The sequence below is a fragment of the Harmonia axyridis genome, chromosome 2 (assembly GCF_914767665.1).
Source record: "Harmonia axyridis chromosome 2, icHarAxyr1.1, whole genome shotgun sequence".
NCBI lineage: Eukaryota > Metazoa > Arthropoda > Insecta > Coleoptera > Coccinellidae > Harmonia > Harmonia axyridis.
The window spans coordinates 60077908-60099195 of NC_059502.1; the positions used below are offsets into that span (position 1 = coordinate 60077908).

At 36.4% G+C, this 21288-nt stretch overlaps 1 protein-coding gene across 1 annotated transcript in view; it reads left to right on the forward strand.

Moving 5' to 3' along the window:
• The first annotated feature begins 4642 nt into the window (after positions 1–4642).
• Positions 4643–21288, forward strand: part of LOC123672782 (ecdysone-induced protein 78C) — an 81672-nt gene continuing 65026 nt past the window's right edge. Inside the window, exons 1-2 of the mRNA XM_045607069.1 lie at positions 4643–4719; positions 7452–7525. Coding sequence (XP_045463025.1) covers positions 4658–4719; positions 7452–7525 — 136 coding nt within the window. The 5' untranslated portion in view covers positions 4643–4657. The remainder of the gene's footprint in view (positions 4720–7451; positions 7526–21288) is intronic.

The window sequence follows — 21288 nt, forward strand, 5'->3', positions numbered from 1 at the left end:
ACTTATGACTTATGACTTATGTCAGATTGACATATTACTATTAGATTCAAGGTCACAGTAAAGAGCAAGATTGCGTTCAACTATGAAAATTATTTGAAGTATAAGCTTTAGAGAAAATGAATTGAATGTTAATTTTAGAAGCAATTTGTCTGAAAGGCAATTAGTTTGATTTCTTGTTTATAGGTGGTGAATTATATATTGTCTGAAACTAGGAAGCTGTAACTGTACTTAGTTTGAAAATCTGTGTATAGGTGGCCCTAATTAATTCACTAAATCATCTCACACAAAATATAATTAAAATATAAAGTTTATTTATTTATCATTTTTCAGGTTGAGATTATTTGAAGGAAGGGTCTAGTACAAAGTTGAATCATGAAAATTTTCTCCAGGAGGAAATTTCAACATCCAGGCAAAAATTCGTTTCCAATGTTTCCATCTTCAGAGATATTTTTATTCTGTGGAGGGGTATGGGTCATGCTTTGAGGGAATTTGGTGTTAAACAAAAACAAACGAAAATGGCAACGCACATGGCAGTTTCCTGCGGGAAAGTACCACTTTCCGCATTGTTAGGGAAATGACTATTCTCTAATAGTAAAAAAATACGATCAATTATGTTGAATTGGGGAACTCTGATCGGAAACTGTTCACTTTTTAGGCTGTTCTGAAAACTCATACTGAGAACTTTGAGCTCAAAGTTGGATATCTGAAATATGGGATTCATCGAGAGGAATTTCAAAAATTGTTTTATATTTACATAGATATGTATAGGTTTATTTTTCCTAGCTAGTAATGCCGATAATTCCCGTGAGTTTTGTACCGTAGATAACGCTGCCAAAGGTTTTTCTTAAAACGAATGGTGTCCAAGATGTGATCATCAATCCAAGGTTTGGATGGGTTCATTCTTGCAACCCTTGTATACGAACAACATTTAATTTATCTGAAAAGCAGATTTTTGAAAGACTGCCACATAGAGTCAACTTCTCCAACATCCAAAGCTTCCTCCCAATCTACGCAGGACAAACTCAGCTGGTCGAAGCTGACTCTTGTCGGCTTGTGGTCCTCACCATCAAGATGGGGCTAATCTGAATGTTACTTGTCAAGACACAACAGTCAGAACGTCCGATTGGTTCATGATGTAATGGTCTCCAATATCTTAAAGAATACAGCTAATTTCCTTTGATTGGAATTCTTACAGTGTATGTGAAACAAATGTCTTCTGTTCATTCAGAAAAATTGTAATTATTTTGATCAGCATAGAAGCCAGAGTTGTACTAGATCAACCGAACCATATCTTTATCCATCTGTCAATCTTACACTTTGTAAGAAGAATGTGGAATTCATGCACTTGAAACTATTTTTTGCTCTTTCATTGTACATACATCAAATCAGTGAATGTGATTGCTTTCAAATTGTTATTAGAAATAGAGCCATATGGTGAATACCTAGATAGTTTTAACAGGTGATCTGTAATTCCTGACGTATTTTCTTTTCATTCTGTATGGTTGTGCAATCATTATGAAAACAAACGTAAGTATTATTTATTTTATTTATCACAGATGAGTTTGCGATCGTTGGCCATAAGCAAATCCAGGGTGGACTGGTTTTGTCCCGGAGAATAAAGGGTTGGACGAGTTATCAGCTGAATGAGTCCGGCCTCGTCAATGGTGGAGAGAAATAAAGCATATGGTGATGCCTGATGGATTAGAACTATTGGTCTACGTGATGTCGGTATAATTGAAATCGCCGGTTATTAGAAGAATTTGAGTATCCTGCTAGAGAGAGACGAGGAGATCGCAAAGTAAGGAATCTGAAGAAGAAGCGTGAGATCGATATATGCAACTGATTAATGCAGATAAATGTCTAGAATTTAACCGGAGAAAAAAGTAATGTTCGAGAAAACATATCATCAATTAATGATTCGAAGTATTGTCCATCGCTCGCCACTACTTTCTCTCATTTTTCGGGCAGGGTATGTTCGCATGGAAAAAACTGGTCATCTTTTGAAGCAATCCACGAATCGATACAACTTTTTACTTCTTTATAAGACCGGTAGTGCTGATCAGCCAGGTCGTGTGCCATTGATCGAAAAAAGTGATTTTCCGAGGGAGCAACGTCTGGATAATACGGCGGGTGGAGTAGGACTTCCCATTTCAACGTTTCCAAGTATGTCTTGACCATTTTCGCAACATGGGGTCGGGCATTATCATGCTGTAAAATCACTTAATCATATTTCTGGTTTTATTGCGGTCGTTTGACTTTCAATGCTCGGCTCAAACGTATTAATTGCGTTCTATAACGATTGCTTCTGTTTCTTTCAGTCGGTTTCAACAAGTAATAATACACTAGGCCGAGCTGGTCCCACCAAATACTGAGCATGACCTTGGAACCGAGAATATTCGGTTTGACCGTCGACTTGGAAGCATAGCTGGGATATCCCCAAGATGTTCTGTGCTTGGGATCATCGTTTTGAACCCATTTTTCGTCTCCAGTCACAATTCGATGCAGAAATCCCTTCCGTCTTCGCCTTCCAAGCAGCTGTTCACAAGCAAACAAATGTAGTTCAACATCTATCAGCTTCAACTCGTACGGCACCCAATTTCCTTGTTTCTAAATTATTCCCATGACTTGCAGTCGTTTCGAAATGGCTTGTTGCGTCACTCCCCATGATCCTGCCAATTCTTGTTGCGTTTGACACGAGCCTTGATCAAGCAATGCCTCCAATTCTGCATCTTTGGAAACCTTATCTTTTCCACCGCCATGCTGGTCTTAGACGTCAAAATCACAATTCTTGAAGCGTTTAAACTACTGTTGGTACGTTCTTTCATTAATAGCGGTCTCACCATAGGTATTGGAGAGCATTCGCTGAGCCTCAGCCGCAGATTACTTCATAAAGGGTTTTTTTTTAGACCTATAGAACTTTAAATTGCAATAAAACAACGATGCATTATTCGATTGACATGAATTTTATTTATCCGCAAGATAACCTTGTGGCATTACATTTTAAATATGATTTCTGGCATATGACCGCCGTATATCGGCAATAACACGGCGAATGTTGTCTTCCAAATGGTCAAGGGTTTGTGGCTTATCCGCATAGACCAATGATTTTACATAGCCCCACAGAAAGTAGTCTATCGGTGTTAAATCACAAGATCTTGGAGGTCAATTCACAGATCCAAAACGTGAAATTAGGCGGTCACCAAACGTGTCTTTCAATAAATCGATTGTGGCACGAGCTGTGTGACATGTTGCGCCGTCTTGATGGAACCACAGCTCCTGGACATCATGGTTGTTCAATTCAGGAATGAAAAAGTTAGTAATCATGGCTCTATACCGATCACCATTGACTATAACGTTCTGGCCATCATCGTTTTTGAAGAAGTACGGACCAATGATTCCACCAGCCCATAAAGCGCACCAAAAATTCAGTTTTTCTGGATGTAACGGTGTTTCGACATACACTTGAGGATTAGCTTCACTCCAAATGCGGCAGTTTTGTTTGTTGACGTAGCCATTCAACCAGAAGTGCGCTTCATCGCTGAAGAAAATTCGCTTATGAAAATCGGGAACAACGGCAATCTCATTTTGGGCCCATTCGACGAATCTACGCCTTACTTGATGATCGTTTGGCTTCAATTCTTGCACGAGTTGGATTTTGTAAGCACGCAAACCAAGATCCCTTCGCAAAATCTTCCATAAAGTGGATTGGCACAGATCCAATTCCTGTGCTCGATGGCGAATAGACTCATTCGGGTCTTCCTCAATGCTACGCTCTACAGCATCAATAGCTTCTTCTGTACCGTACGGCGTCTCTGGGAAGAAAAAAATATTGCAGTTTTGGTTGTTGACGTAGCCATTTAACCCGAAGTGCGCTTTATCGCTAAACAAAATAAAATGGACGTAGTGCGCGATACGTATTCCGCACAGAACCATTATTTCCGAAATAAAATTGCACTATTTGCAAGCGTTGTTCAGGCGTGAGTCTATTCATGATGAATTGCCAAACCAAACTGAGAATAAATCCCTTGACAGCTATTAAATTCGTCGCCATCTTGAACAGTAATGCCAAAAACACCCGTTATTTATTTCGACTACAACTTACCGCTACTGTCAGCTATTGCAAAAGCAAAGTTGTACACCTAGTATATTTTTCGTTACTGGTAATAATTATTATAAATATTCTTACTATAAGGGTTGATGACGAACTCTAACAACACAAACCTAAACTCAAATCTCTTCAAATGAAATTTTGGTGGTATTGTCTTAAAAATATCTAAAAACGCCCTGCCCAGTCACCACACCACGTGGGACGTCCCTAATACATAAATCCCGACCTAGAATTTTTGCGACGACCTTGAGAACAGCGGAAGTGATCACCGGGTCAGTCTGTCAACCCCCGATCCAGTTCGTTAGCACCCCCCTCGTAACCATCCCTTTCCTCATGCGCAAAGACCGGGCAGGAAACCCCCGTTTATTGAATAGGGGATTGGGTACGGGCAACCCCGAGCGATAAAACCGGCTGGATGCGCGTTCGGCACCTCCAGATCGGCCCAGTTCGTGCGGACGATCGGGCCTTGAAACCAGAGGGTCGAGAGTGCGGAAATGGACGGATAAAGTTCGATTTTTAGCCCGTGATTAACATGCCCGATGGACAAATATGGAAGCGTCGAGCTCTTCTCCGAGCAGTCCACCAGGAAACGCCGATTCCACCTTCTCCAGGTACGTTAACGACCGGTTTTTGGGAACTGCTCGATCGATCTGTTCGAAACGAATGACTTTTATGAGTTTTATTTGGTTGTCGGAGGTTTGGTTATAATTTAAGACGCGTGTGGAAATTTGAATCTTGACATCAACAATAATGGCATTATCATCGTTGAAACTTACGTTTTTAGTAACCAAATTGAGTTTGACAATTTTGAAATTAGAAGAGCCCCAAAATTTCATGGGAACTGAAAAGCTATTTATTGATTTATTGACGGTTTATTTGTTTTGATTAGCCTGGAGATACTGTTGTTGAGATTTTTACCAAGACAATTCTCGAACTTATTTTGTACAAAATAAATCATAAATTACTATTATAAACGTTACATCAATGTTGTCTCCGATGAAGATGATCATTAAGAAAAATTTCAGAAATGACAATTAAGTAGATACAACTTACTTTCTCATACAAATTTTGAAAAATGAAGGGAAAAGGACAGAGGCCTTGAAGTATTTCAACTAATGACACCACCACTCCTGAATATCACTCGACTTTCAATAACGCAAAAAAGTGAACATTTTTGCTATATTTTATTCATTGCTTTATTTCTCTGAAAGATTTAATGTGTTACTTTCGATTTTTTGAGCATGTTTTTACACCATATACACCAACGAATGTTAATAATCTCATCCTCATGAACACAATAAATACTATTATTGTTCTTATATACTTTAGGTGCAACTTTAATATTTGAGGAATTTTGGGGAACTTACTAGATGATCTAGCTTATTTATTAAAATAAATAGCTAAATAGCTTTCACAGAGTGAGCATCCTGTTGTTATTGTAAAAATTGCTTGAGAAAGTTGCTTTTATTTGTGAACACTTTTATAAAAATATATAATGCATCATTACATTATCACACATGTATAGTATTAGTGTACAACTTTGCTTCCGCCATTAAGCAAAAGATGGCTGTAACGGTGAGTGTAAGTCGAAATAAATAGATCGTAGATGTCATATAATAAGCTTAGGTATTTGTAAACAAAACGCCATCGAAATATTAGTCGATTTGTGACTGCATCATATAGTTATTCTCTAGATATTAAACATGTAAGCTTACGAGCCAAATTCTCGTCATTTGTGGAAGGTTTTAATTTTCTGCTTCAATATGAGGAAATCTGCAGCTGAGGCTCATCGAATGCTCTCAAATACCAATGGTGAGGCCGCTTATAGTGAAAAAACGTGACGAGAGTAGTTTCAACGCTTTAAGAACGGTGATTTTGACGTCGCAGATCAGCATGGCGGTGGAGGAGAGAAGGTTTTCGAATATGCAGAATTGGAGGCATTATTTGATCCAGACTCGTGTCAAACGCAACAAGAATTGGCAGGATCATTGGGAGTGACGCAATAAGCCATTTCAAAACGCCTGAAAGTCATGGGAATTATTTAGAAACAAGGAAATTGGGTGAGGTACGAGTTGACGCCGAGAGATGTTGAACGGCGTTTGTTTTGCTTGTGAAAAGCTGCTTGCAAGGCAAAGACCGAAGGGATTCCTGGATCGCATTGTGACAGAAGACAAAAATGATTTCATTACGACAATCCCAAGCGCAGAAAATCATGGGGATATCCGGCAATGCATCCACATCGACGGCCAATCCGAATAATCACGGTTCCAAGGTCTTGCTCAGTATTTGGTGGATCAGCCCGGCGAAGCGTCTATGAACTGTTAAAACTGACTGAAACAATCACAGTCGATTGTTATCGAACGCAATTAATGCGTTTGAGCGATTTGAGTGATTTACAGCATGACAATGCTCGACCCCATGTTGGAAAAGTTTTCTAAACATACTTGAAAACGTTGAAATGGAAAGACCTACTTCACCCGCCGTATTCTCCAGACGTTGCTCCCTCAGACTATTATTTGTTTCAATCAATGGCACACGGTCTGGCTGACCAGCACTTCCAGTCTTATGAAGAAGTTAAAAATTGGATCGATTAACAAATGATCAGTTCTTTCAACGCGGGATTCGTACGCTGCTCGAAAGAAAGGAGAAATTTGTGGCTAACGATGGACACTACTTTGAATCATAAATGTATCACCAGTTTTTCACAATAAAGCCTCGAATTCCAAAAAAAAACGGCGGAAGCAAAGTTGTTAGCCTATGTATAACGTTTCATCTACGACTGCCTATAATGAACATTTTCAGCTTAGTTGCACAACAGTTAATTACAACGTTCTGTTCATTTTTTGTTCATTATAAGCAGTCGTAGATGAAATGTTGTTCTATACATGTATTTGATGTGTTTGGTCGAAATTAGTGATTCAGAAAGACTTCCATACTATATAGAAGAAGCTATATTGGAAATTTGATTTGTGTAATGAATTTCATTATGTAACGCGAATGCAGCAAATTGAGTGTTCTGTAATCTTCAAATTGAAACAGTCGTAAATAAAATGTTTCAGAAATGTTCTTAGAAGTTTTCAGGATTGAGTAGGTATTCGTTACTAAATGGCGAATGCGCCAGACATTGGCGGTTTTCTGAAATTATTAGATAAAACTTTCATATTTTAATCCATGATATCATCAAAAAGTTCTACTTTTCCTCCACTGTAGGGAAAAGTGTTGCTATGTCAATTATGAATTAATTAACTCACTAAACATCGTTTTATAATTAATGAGCTCTATTTATTTTATATGTTTTAAAAATAAGAAAAAAATTTAATATTCATATTCAAAATATTTCCAGTGTCAAACAAGAAATAAACTCTACCCCATCGAGTCCATCAGAAGCTGCGAGTCCTGCAAGTACAAAAAGTAAAGGTAAGCATTTTTTTTCTGTTAACCACAGTTGATCAGAGAGTATTCTTCATAAAACTATTTTGAGTTTTTATTGGTCTTGGTACCATACCAAAAAGCAGAAATAACCACATACCAAGACCAAGAAATTTCTTTTACATTTGATGGGGTTTTACCAGCGATGTTAACATCTTCGTAAATTAAATGTTGCTGATGATGCACAGCCCTATGAGGAAGCCAGTGAGGGGTTGTAGCAGCTTCTTACTAAATTCTGAGTTGCAGATATTTTTTTTGATCTTACAGTATTCTCAAGAAATAATTTGGAGTGATAGATCCCTGCAAGATTTCGCTACAATATTATTCTTTTGGTTTGCTCCTTAAAATTCTTTTTTGAAGGTGTATTTTCTCTTATAACAACCCCTTAAAATACTTTCGTGCTTCCTTTCTGGTAAGTATTTTGGCCTCTTCATTTCCTTTGACTCCCTTTTGATCGGGAACCCAGACTAGGAAAACCTTGTTATGCTTGCCTAATTCATTGATTTTCCTCCAGCACTCCCATCTCAACTCGAAGATATCGGAGCTAAGTGCTTCCATAACAGCTTGACTTTATTGAAATGGATTGGGTGACTATCAGAAAGTTAACGTTATTTCTGATAATTTTGATTGTTAATAAAAATTCTTCAATTCCATCATGTATAATATTCGCTGGCCACTATTTTCTCCCATATCTCGGTCAGCGTACGAATCCCGCTTTGAAAAAACTGGCCATCTTTTGAAGTGATCCACGAATCGATTCAATTTTTTACTTTTTCGTAAGACTGGAAGTGTCAGTCAGCCAGGCCGTGTGCCATTGATCGAAAGTGATAGTCCGAAGGAGCAACATCTGGAGAATACGGCGGGTGGGGTAGGACTTCCCATTTCAACATTTCCAAGTATGTCTTGACCACTTTCGCATTTTAGGATTTAGCATTATCATGCTGTAAAATCACTTTATCATGTCTCTCGTTGTATTGCCCGTTCGTCTTTCAATGCTCGGCCTGAGATTGTTTCAGTTGGCTTCAATAACTCAAATTACACTACGCCGAGTTGGTCCAACCAAATGCAGAGCATGAGCATTGCTTTGCAAGCAGCTGTTCACACGGAAACAAACGCTATTCAACATCTCTCGGCTTCAACTCGTACGGCAGCCAATTTTCTTGTTTCTGAATCATTCCCATAATTTTCAGGCGTTTTGAAATGGCTTTTGTATCTTCGAAAACCGTTTTTCTTCCAACGTCATGCTGGTCCTCGAAGTCAAAATCACCGTTCTCGAAGCGTTGAAACCCCTCTCGGTACGTTCTTCCACTAATAGCGGCCTCGCCAAAGGTGTTTGAGAGCATTCGATGAGCCTCAGCCGCAGATTGACTATAACAAAGCAGAAAATTAAAACCTCCTGAAAATGACGAGATTTTGTCTCGGAAGCTGACATGTTTAATCGAGAATAACTTCATGATGCAGACACAAATCGACTAATATTTCGATGGCGTTATGGTTACTGATACTTGAGCTTATTATTGACATCTTCGGTCTATTTATTTCAACTAGGAATTACAGCCATCTATTGCAAAACTGCGGAAGCAAAGTTGTACACCTACTAATATATAAATTTTTCAATACTCCTAATTTTTTACCTATTCAGAAAAGCGTAGATATCAGGGTCTTTCCAGATAACAAATTCAACTCTTACGGGTGGATTCAGAGAAATAAGATCTAATCATACGAATAATAATCCCATTCTGTCTTCCACTATGATCTATCTATGATGAGTGAGTGCTCAGATAACTCGAGTGAAGAGCTGCCAAATCGGTTTGCATACCTTTAAGAACAAAACAAAACGCACCGAAACCTTTCTCACGATTTATAATTACTCTAACGTTAATAATTCGCTTCCTAGAGATGTTGGCGATTCTCAACAGCGTACAATTCGTTTTTATTCCGCAGGGATGTGCAAAACACTTCTTTGTATTCATTAGTATCGAAGTGTAAAAACGTACTGAACCATAGAAAAAATTGGTATTTAATTACTCTTCTCACGGTGAAAATAACATTTTATCTCAGGAGTTTGATTCAAGAATTTACTATGGAAAATATTAGGGAATTATCATATTTTGGCAAGTTATAAAATTTTGTATTTTATTTATTGGAGTTTTTTTCTTCAATATTCAATATGTTCAATATTTATGCACCAAAATATTAGGCATTGTGAATTAATGAGATTTTTTGATAAAATCTCATTAAGGTAATTATTTTTCAATGAAACATCTTCAACTACAGTGGTGTGCACACTGGCATTGACTTTCATATTTTTGAAAAAAAAAGATACGCCAGAGCCTATTTCCAAAATTAAATTCATTTTTAAAATTTTGATTCAATTCAATACCGAACGAATCTCTGTGCTTTTTTTCTAGAATGTACCACTTTTCAATGAATATTTGAAAACCATTTTATATAGAAAAATACTTGAGTAGAGCAATCGAAAAATGAAATTTATTACATCAAAAAATTCTTTGAATTAAAAGAATTGTTGAAAATTACCGCCTCCCGTTACAAGAGTCCAGTTTTCTAAGGCCATTTCGAGAATATCTAGGATTTTGTTATTCATTTATAAAACATGTAACATGTTTCTTGTAAACGAAGTATTTCCGGACAAATATCCTGAATTTGTTCACAATGTTTATGAAACACTCTGTATATTCTTATAGTTCGGTGAACTCCAAGAGTGCAATACGCTCTATTAGTGATGACATCACACACCGCCATTTTAGTTCTCCTGTCAGTGTTCGGAATCCAAACAAACAAATTGTCATTCAAATTAGTACGTTGTCGTTGAAGAAATTGGCTTATTTTGATAAATAAGATTATTTGAGGAACGATTTTACTATTAATTGATAGACGAGATTAATGCCAGTAAGTTTGAACTTGAAGTTCTACTAATAAACACGGCTTTTTACAAAATCTGGGGAATGATACAGGATTCAAACTCACTGGTATTAACCTCGTTCTTTCTGTCTATCAATTAATACTGAAATCGTTCCTCAAGTACTCTTATTTATGAAAATAAGACAATTCCTTCAACGACACCATACTAATTTGAATGACAATTTATTTGTTTGGATTCCAAACACTGACAAGAGAACCAAAAATGTCGGTGTGTGACGTCACACTAATAGAGAATTGGAGTATGAATAACGAACGCTGAAAAGCTCCTGACGCCAAATCAGTGCTTTTCTGGAATTCTTTATACTAAATTATGTCACCAACTTTTCAAAGTAGGTACATAATTTACAAAATAAAAATATATGGAAATTACTTCTCCCTATAATGTATTTCAATCAAGTAGGTACCGAAGCCTTCAAAGAGTGAATTCTAATTTTTATATACAGGGTGTTCTGATTTGTTTCCGACAAACTGAAACGGGTGATAGATCACATCATTTTAAGCAAAAAAGTTCCTATGAACATGAGTCCGGAAATGCTTCGTTTCCGATATACAGGGTGTTAAAGTTGAAAAAATAATTCGCGTTTTCTTAAATATCTTTCGACTGATTCCAAATAATTGCATAAAAATTGGTACATAGGGTTTTTTTGAGGTGAGAAATTCAAATTTGTGGTCGATTTGGTTGTATTTTCTAGAGGGCGCCACTGGCAATCATTTCGTCCCCTTCAAACCGTAGCAACTTTTCTGTGCTACCCTGTACGTCATTCTGGACTAAAAAAATTGATTTCCCTGACTTTTCTAGTTAAAAAAGGTATAACTCATTTAAGTTGCTAGGGGCAACCGTTTCAGAGAAAAACGTATTTAAAGCCAAATCCATATTTTTGTAATCTCTAAAACATGTAGAAATAAATTTGAAATAATTTTAAATTAAATATTTTTTAGAAGTAACAATTTAGAACAAAACAAAATAACATTATAATTTTTAAAGAAGGTGTTCGAAATGTCCACCGTTCTGTTGAATGCACAAATGACATCTTCGAATGATTGATTGTTTTACATTCAACAATTGTTGCGGCAATAGATTTAAAATGGCTATACACAATGACAGATTTAAAGTGTGTTAGGTTCAGATGTCATTAATTATAATTATAGTTAACTAAGTTTATAGCTTATCAACAAATACAGGAAAATGGTATTGGTTACCAAAGGCCCGAACGAAGCATACAAAGAAGAAATCATCTACAGAGAAATAGGATTTTACAGACCTTCGAAGAAAATAAAATCTCAGTATTCGTAAAGCATCCCAACAACGCAATATTTCAGGAAACAGAATATTCAGAACACTTAAAAACAACAATTACATAGCATACCACTTCTACTTATTAGTGGGCAATAGAAAATCCGCATGCATTTCGCCTTAGAAATTTTCAAAATGAATTTAAATTTAATATTTGAATAGGAATAATTTCATGAAAGGATTTCGAAGCAGTCAAAACATATTAAAGAAAACGCGAATAATTTTTCAACTTTAACACCCTGTATCGCTGTATCTCGGAAACGAAGCATTTCCGGACCCATGTTCATAGGAACTTTTTTGCTTAAAATGATGTGATCTATCACCCATTTCAGTTTGTCGGAAACAAATCAGAACACCCTGTATGTATTTTACATAGGGTGTTCTCAAATCGTTTAGAAATACACAGGGTGTACTTAAAATGTGAAAATGATCAAACGTACGTTTTTTTCTAATGTTTTGTTTTTATTGAATATTCAGATTGCAATAAACCCAAGTTTGTTTTAAATTCATCCTTAAAACTTATGAGATATTTCGAAATAACGGGTGTTTTTTTTAGAGGCATATAACTTTGAGTTGGCATTAATGTTCAAGATGGCGACCGATTTAACAGCTGTCAAGTGATTTATTCTCAGTTTGGTTTGGCAATTCATCACAAATAGACTCACGCCTGAACAACGCTTGCCAATAGTGCAATTTTATTTCGAAAATAATGGTTCTGTGCAGAATACGTATCGCGCACTACGTCCATTTTATTTTGTTTAGCGATGAAGCGCACTTCTGATTGAATGGCTACGTCAACAAACAAAACTGCCACATTTGGACTTGGAGTGAAGCTAATCCTCAAGTGTATGTCGAAACACCGTTACATCCAGAAAAACTGACTGTTTGGTGCGCTTTATGGGCTGGTGGAATCATTGGTCCGTACTTCTTCAAAAACGATGATGGCCAGAACGTTACAGTCAATGGTGATCGGTATAGAGCCATGATTACTAACTTTTTCATTCCCTAATTGAACAACCATGATGTCCAGGAGCTGTGGTTCCAACAAGACGGCGCAACATGTCAAACAGCTCGTGCCACAATCGATTTATTGAAAGACACATTTGGTGACCGCCTAATTTCACGTTTTGGACCTGGGAATTGGCCTCCAAGATCTTGTGATTTAACACCGCTAGACTACTTTCTGTGGGGCTATGTAAAGTCATTGGTCTATGCGGATAAGCCACAAACCCTTGACCATTTGGAAGACAACATTCGTCGTGTTATTGCCGATATACGGCCACAAATGTTGGAAAAAGTCATCGAAAATTGGACGTCCAGATTGGACTACATCCGAGCCAGCCGTGGCTGTCATATGCCAGAAATCATATTTAAAATGTAATGCCACAAGATTATCTTGCGGATAAATAGAATTCATGTCAATCGAATAATCCATCGTTGTTTTATTGCAATTTAAAGTTCTATAGCTCTAAAAAAAACACCCTTTAAAAGTAACCCAACCCAAAGTGACAGGAGGTAGGGTATTATATCTACATAAAAATATGTGTAATAGAATATATTACCACAGATTATATACATGGGTTATACGCATTTTGACTCAACTCAAACCTGACAAAATTCTGTCTAAATCGTGTTTCAGATAACATATTATTATGGTTAATTGCTGTATTTCATAATTCCTCTATTGGTAATCTCATTAATCATATAATATATATCATATATATCATATATATAATGTTTCAATTAATAAAGAGTAATTTATAAAATTTTATCAACATATATTATTCTCTTGTTAGTTTTTCGATTTTTTTATACCGTCATCTAGCTTATTGATTAGGATTAGTTGAACGTTTACGTGTGTGCACCTGAAGAATTCCCAGCTATGGTCATCCCTAGAAGTTGAAGCTGCGGACTCGGGAAGGTTGACGACCTCCTCGGTTATTCCACTATCCTTCTAAAGGCCTGAAGCGATGCTGCCAGCTATCTCATAGCTTGTTCATTTCTTATAGACACCACAACACATGGATGGAATCGAAAAAAGTACACCCTTCTGTTTATCAAATCGTGATTTTGAAGCATTTACAAAAAATAAGTTTTTAGGCATTCCACTCTGACTTCTTCTATAATGCTGCAAGAGTCGCTTATTACGTTACATTTTCAGTCATATTGAACACAAAGAAGAGTACAGGTTTGTTGAATTCAAGTGGATAATCAGTAAGAATATTCAACCACATATAAAAGGTTTTTTTTTTAAGAACTATAGAACTTTAAATTGCAATAAAACAACGATGCATTATTCGATTGACATGAATTTTATTTATCCGAAAGATAATCTTGTGGCATAACATTTTAAATATGATTTCTGGCATATGACCGCCACGGCTCGCTCGGATGTAGTCCAATCTGGACGTCCAATTTTCGATGACTTTTTCCAACATTTGTGGCCGTATATCGGCAATAACACGGCGAATGTTGCCTTCCAAATGGTCAAGGGTTTGTGGCTTATCCGCATAGACCATTGACTTTACATAGCCACACAGAGGCCAAATCACAGGTCCAAACCGAGAAATTAGGCGGTCACCAAACGTGTCTTTCAATGAATCGATTGTGGCACGAGCTGTGTGACATGTTGTGCCGTCTTGTTGGAACCACAGCTCCTGGACATCATGGTTGTTCAATTCAGGAATGAAAAGGTAGTAATCATGACTCTATACCGATCACCATTGACTGTAACGTTCTGGCCATCATCGTTTTTGAAGAAGTACGGACCAATGATACAACCAGCCCATAAAGCGCACCAAACAGTCAGTTTTTCTGGATGTAACGGTGTTTCGACATACACTTGAGGATTAGCTTCACTCCAAATGCGGCAGTTTTGTTTGTTGACGTAGCCATTCAACCAGAAGTGCGCTTCATCGTTAAACAAAATAAAATGGACGTAGTGCGCGATACGTATTCCGCACAGAACCATTATTTTCGAAATAAAATTGCACTATTTGCAAGCGTTGTTCAGGCGTGAGTCTATTCATGATAAATTGCTATACCAAACTGAGAATAAATCACTTGACAGCTATTAAATCGGTAGCCATTTTGAACAGTAATGCCAACTTAAAGTTATATACCTCGAAAAAAAACACCCGTTATATACCCATTAATCCTGGAAAACCCTGTGTTATAATAATTTCAGGCAGAATTTCGAGAAAAAGTGAAGTCAGGAGCCTTTGACCGCTCGTCCATGTGTCAATTGCGCCCCCGAGACTACATATACCATTAACCAATTATGTGGTCTCCAAGGGTGCAATTGGCGCATTAATGAACGAGCACCCAAAAACTCCTGATTTCATGTCAGTGCATTCCTCTTTTTTTCTAGTTTTTTGGAGTGGTTTGGGATCTCCAAAGTGCATAGAAATAATAAATAATAATAAACTAATTAAAAAATGAAAAAAATATGAAAAACTATTACAAATATTATATTGCAAAATGAATTCCGTGCGTCGAAGCTCTAAAAATATTCAATCATTTATAGACCTGATTTATGGACAGAAAACACATGGATTTGCTTCATATTACGCACCGATATGTCACCTAAATCTCAACCACTTTCCATGATAAGGCTTCGGTCTACTTATTTCTGACTAGTTTGGAGTGAATTCGTCTGCGTGAAAAAACATTATTCAATTTACTTTTAGCTTTTTGTGGGCCTGTTCCAGGGGAACCGCAAACTGACAGTATTATTCGAACTTTCAGCTAGTAATGGTAAATGGTGAAAATGAATGGATTCAATCGATGATGAATTCGATGTATACGATAACTCTCGCTAGATACATAGTCTGAATATCTCGGTCGAGTTTGTTAATAGGTAGAATCACTTTTATGGTTCCTATAAAATACACTGCATATTAACGCACTTTCTGAAAATCTGAAATTTAATGAAATAAACAATTTTCAAAATACTGGAATGCTGATAAGTGATTTAATACTTGGTATTTCCACCCCTTGCGTTAAGTACAGCTCGGCAACGACAGTTCAGACTCGAAATGAGTGATCTTAAATTGTTCTGATCTAATCCTTCCCACATTTCTCTGAGTTGGATTTCTAAGTCATTAAGAGTAGCTGGATGATTTTCTGAACTTCTCAGCCTTCTATTGAGGTTGTCCCAAACCTGCTCAATCGGATTGAGATCTGGACTTTTGCTGGTCATTCCATTCGAGTGACTTCAACCTCTTCAAGGTACTCCTGAACGATGCGCGCATTATCGTCCATAAAAATGAAATTTTCACCAATATATGGGGCAAATTGACCTACATGCTCTTCAAGAATGTTCCTTATATACCTATCAGCATTCATAGCTCCATTATCAACGACCACTAGGTCTGTGCGAGCAGTCAAAGATATTCCACCCCATACCATAATCGATCCTCCCCCGAAACCAGTAGTATTCAGGAAATTGCACTGAGCATATCTTTCATGTGAACGTCTATATACAAGGGAACGTCGATCACAATGGAAGAGTAGAGGCAGAATCTAGACTCATCTGTGAAGAGAACTCTTTCCCAATTAGCCTCTTCTCAATGGATATGCTCTCTCGCAAAATCCGAACGCGCCCTTCGATGGGCTGGGGTAAGAGCTGGGCCTCTTGCCGCGACACGAGGCCTTAAATCATATTGTCTGAGGCGATTTCTTATTGCCTGAGTGCTAATTTGCACCCTATGAGTTTGCTCGAGCTGATTTTTGAAGGAGGCGAGCGGTTGCAAACCGTTGTCTCAACGAAGAAACTCTCAAGTAACGTTCTGAATGGCAGTTGTTACCTGTGGTCTACCCTATCCTGGTCTTCGGTCATACCTGTCTCCCTGAATCGCTACAACATTCTGGACACACTTGTATGGGAAACTCCAAACCATTCTGCAATTCTTGTGTATTTCCACCCTTCTTCTCGCAAAACTACCGCTTGGGCACATTCCTCTTGGGTCAAATTGCTTGTTTCGCGTTGCATAGCGATCGAGCGTAGAAAATCAAACGAAAGAAAAACTATTGATCACTAGAATTGATCGAGAACAACTGATTTCAGAATGGAGCCAATACATTCAAAATTTGATAATTTCATCTTTTTTTATTCCTGCTGGGAAAAAACATCTGTATTGAAGAAAAACGTTGAAAGTGGATAATATATGCATGCATAATTCTGATAAAAATAATTATCATTGAGAACACCTTCAGTTGTAGATTAAATTTGAGATTTCCATAATGTGCGTTAATTTTTTTGCGCAGTGTAAGTTCTAGATGGTGTTCTCAAATTGGAGGTACAAACGCAAATGACAGATTCCCTGGATCCTTTCAAGAAGAAAGTCCTATATGAGCCCGCAAACGCTTTGTGTTCGAGATACAGGGTGTTAAAGTTTGATTTTTTCAAGTTTTTTTCACATAAGGCCTTCCCTTCATAAGATATCCAACTGAAATTTGGCATAGATATATTGAATTTGAAGTATTCATTATGTGAAATGCTAATTTTGAATGCAAATTTACAGGTTTTTTCTTTCTTCTTAACTTCTTCTTAACTTGAGAACTTCTTTTGGTGGTAGTAAGAAGAAACTGGTCCAGTAGTACATTTTTTGGTTTCTTGTACTGTTTTGTCGTTTCTGCAACCGATTCCGAATTTTGATACTTATTTACTCAATATATAGCGAATATCAATGAATATTATATAAACTGGAATAATCATCACAAAAAAGTTGGACTACAAGAAACACCTTGTATCTCGAAAACAAAGTTTGCGAAATCATGCTTATAGGACTTTTTGTCTAGGAATTATCTGAGAAATCTCGCTCGTAGGCCCGATTTTTGAACGGTAATTGAAAATTGTGATTTGAAATTGAATTGTTTCGAAGTTTTTCAGTTATTTGCAGAGAGGTTCGAAAATGCAATAAGATACAGAAAGATAGGAAAAGGGAGTTGCCTAGGTGCAAAAAAATAAAAAAAAGTAAATAATTCTCGTAGGGTTTCCAGTTCATGGCAAGGAGACGGAGCTTAATTTCAATAAAAAGATCGATATCATCCGAAATAGACAGATTTGAATGCACAATGTTCTTCTTGGATGATTCGGTGCCGCTGTTAAGGTAAAGGGGAAAACCGAAGCCTTCAGCTTTGCATTTATTATTTTTATGCTTTCTCGTTTCCTCGAGAAAATTGTTGGAAAAAAGTAATAAATGACATTGTGTTATTTTTATGACATGTCAAATTTGAATAAGTAGTTGAATTCGGTTTTTTTTAGAATTTCATGAAAAAATTACTTGATTATGAAGTTGAACAGATTCGCAATGTCTTTCTGTTTTTTGCTCATCTAGTTCAAATGATATACAGCCTCAAAAATTACTCTAATGTGACCATTGAAACTGTTACAAAATTCGTGCAATATTTTCGGATATCACCTTCTTCATATAGATAAAAATTTGGTATGATCCATAAATTCTACGTCATCAAATCAAAAACAAGGAAACGGTTCAGTAAAACACAAAGCCAGGAAAAAAGCGCTGACCAATCTACCAAACAAAAAAAAAAACAGAGTTGGTCAATAAGAAATTCGAGAAAATTAAACGCTAATCAATATACAGGGTAGGGTGCTCCTGAATTGGCGGTAAAAACGGAAATGTCGGATTCCTCGGATCATTTTAATAAAAAACAGTCTTATAAGCATGGGGCCGTGAATGCTTTGTTTTCGATATACAGGGTGTTGAAGTTTGAGTTTTTTTCATGTTTTTTGCTCAGAGAACCTCTCCTTCACAAGATATTCAACATAAATTTGGCATAGATATTCCATTTTAAAGTTTTCATAATGTGATATGCTAATTTTGAATGCAAATCTAGAGAGTGATATTTATTATGGAACAGTGCCTGCTTTCTTCCTCTAAAACTTTTTTTTGGTGGACCACTGGTAGTTCAGAAAAATATAAAAAGAAACTTTGTTTTAGTACAACACTTTTTTGTTTCTTGTTGTTTTATAATTAGCCTTTATTTTCTAAAAGGTGAAATTACCCAATTACAGGAAAATAAATAATTCGAAAATACCAACATAATATTGAGAACTAGAAATTACCAAAAACACTATATGAGAAAAAAAAACCTATCTCAAGTATGGCTGAACATCACCAATTTCTTCCAGAAAGGCAGCAACTAGGAGGATTTAACTCCGAAATTGCAAATGTAATAATAGGATTTTCTTAAGAAAAACAGAAATTCCATCAAATTTACATGAAAAAACCTGAAGGTCGCAAAGCGATAGTTTCAGGCGTTCTGAAGTTATGGCCGAAAGAAGATATTCCTCAACTGATGCACTGTGAAAAACCAAATAGTATCTTTAAGTTCTGAGAGACACAGAAATTCCATCAAATTTGTATGAAAAAACCAGAAGGTCGCAAAGCGATAGCTTCAGGCGTTCTGGAGATATGGCCGAAAAAATATATTCTTCAACTGATGCACTGAAAAACTAAATTGTGTCTTCTTTAGGCCATAACTTCAGAACGCCTGAAGCTATCGCTTGCGACCTTTTGGTTTTTTCATTCAAATTTGATGGAATTTCTGTTTTTCTCAAGAAAATCCTATTATTGCATTTGAAATTTCGGAGTTAAGTGAACAAAACAATGAACTTATGACTTAGCGCCCCCTATCGAAAGCAGCAAAAATAAATTTATCTTGAGTATATTTTGTCGTCAATCAACAAGATATTATCTTTCAGACGAAACGAAATCTAATTTGCTTAAAAATGTTGAGCCAAACTGAAGTTACAGGCATTTCAATTAGTCAGATTTCTCCCTTTCACCTACCCTTATTTGATGTCGTAAAATCGAAAGTGACTATTCAAAAGATAAAGAATTTTCCAAGGATTACAGTGATGATATTTTTTCTTCAACTTCATATGAAACATTTTCGAGTAAAATTCATTTTTCTACTCGACGGTAGCTATTACCATTACCCCCCTAGCGGTAGAGGTATGAACTTCAAAACAATTTCCAGTGTGTTTTCTTTTACACTTCAGTGTTAAAATTTTTTACCGCAAGTCTCTACGATGAGTGGATCCTGAGATATAGCCGGTTACCTCGCTTATTTGCCCACCCTGTACAATTTTGGATCATTTTTTTTTCTTTTGGTTGCTTTTAATAATTTATCAGTTAGAATTATATTTTTAGAAGATAAGTCTACGTTAAACATATATATCAGACAGTGTAGGTTTTCTCACAATATTGTCATAATTCTGATATTTAGATTAGATCCAAACTCATTTTTTCCATTCAAAATAATGACTCGAATGTTCTTGCTAAATTTCGAAAGTATCGTATCATCCTAAACCCTCATCTAGGTCAAAAATGACATAATAATAAATCGCATCTCATATACCTATGTACAGGGTGGGCAAATAAGCGAGGTAAGCGGCTATATCTCAGGATCCACTCATCGTAGAGACTTGCGGTAAAAAATTTTACGACTAAAGTAAACAAAAGAAAACACTGGAAATTATTTTGAAGTTCATACCTCCACCGCTAGGGGGCGTAATAGCTATCGTCGAGTAGAAAAATGCATTTTACTCGAAAAATTTTCATATTAAGTTGGAAAAAAAATATCATCACTGTAAACCTTGGAAAATTCTCTATCTGTTTGAATTGTCACTTTCGATTTTGCGACATCAAATAAGGGTGGAGGAAAGATAGAAATCTGACTGATTGAAATGTCTGTAACTTCAGTTTGGCTCAACATTTTTGAGCAAATTAAATCTTATTTGAGAGACAACATCTTGTTGATTAAGGAAAAAATATACTCATGATGAATTTGATTCAGCTGCTTCTGATAGGGAGCGCTAAGTCAGAAGTTCATTGTTTTGTTCATTTTTCTCTGAAATTTCAAATGTAATGATAGGATTTTCTTAACAGAAACAAAAATTTCATTGAATTTGCATGAAAAAACCTGAAGGTCGCAAAGCGATAATTTCAGGCGTTCTGAAGTTATGACCGAAAGAAGATATTCTTCAACTGATGCACTGCGAAAAACCAAATTGTGTATTTGAGTTCTAACAGAAACAGAAAGCCCATCAAATTTGTATGAAAAAACCGAAAGGTCGCAAAGCGATAGCTTCAGGCGTTCTGGAGTTATGGACGAAAGAAGACACAATTTAGTTTTTCAGTGCATCAGTTGAAGAATATCTTTTTTCGTCCATAACTAGAGAACCCCTGAAGCTATCGCTTTGCGACCTTTTGATTTTTTCATACAAATTTGATGGGCTTTCTGTTTCTGTTAGAACTCAAATACACAATTTGGTTTTTCGCAGTGCATCAGTTGAAGAATATCTTCTTTCGGTCATAACTTCAGAACGCCTGAAATTATCGCTTTGCGACCTTCAGGTTTTTTCATGCAAATTCAATGAAATTTTTGTTTCTGTTAAGAAAATCCTATCATTACATTTGAAATTTCAGAGAAAAATGAACAAAACAATGAACTTCTGACTTAGCGCTCCCTATCAGAAGCAGCT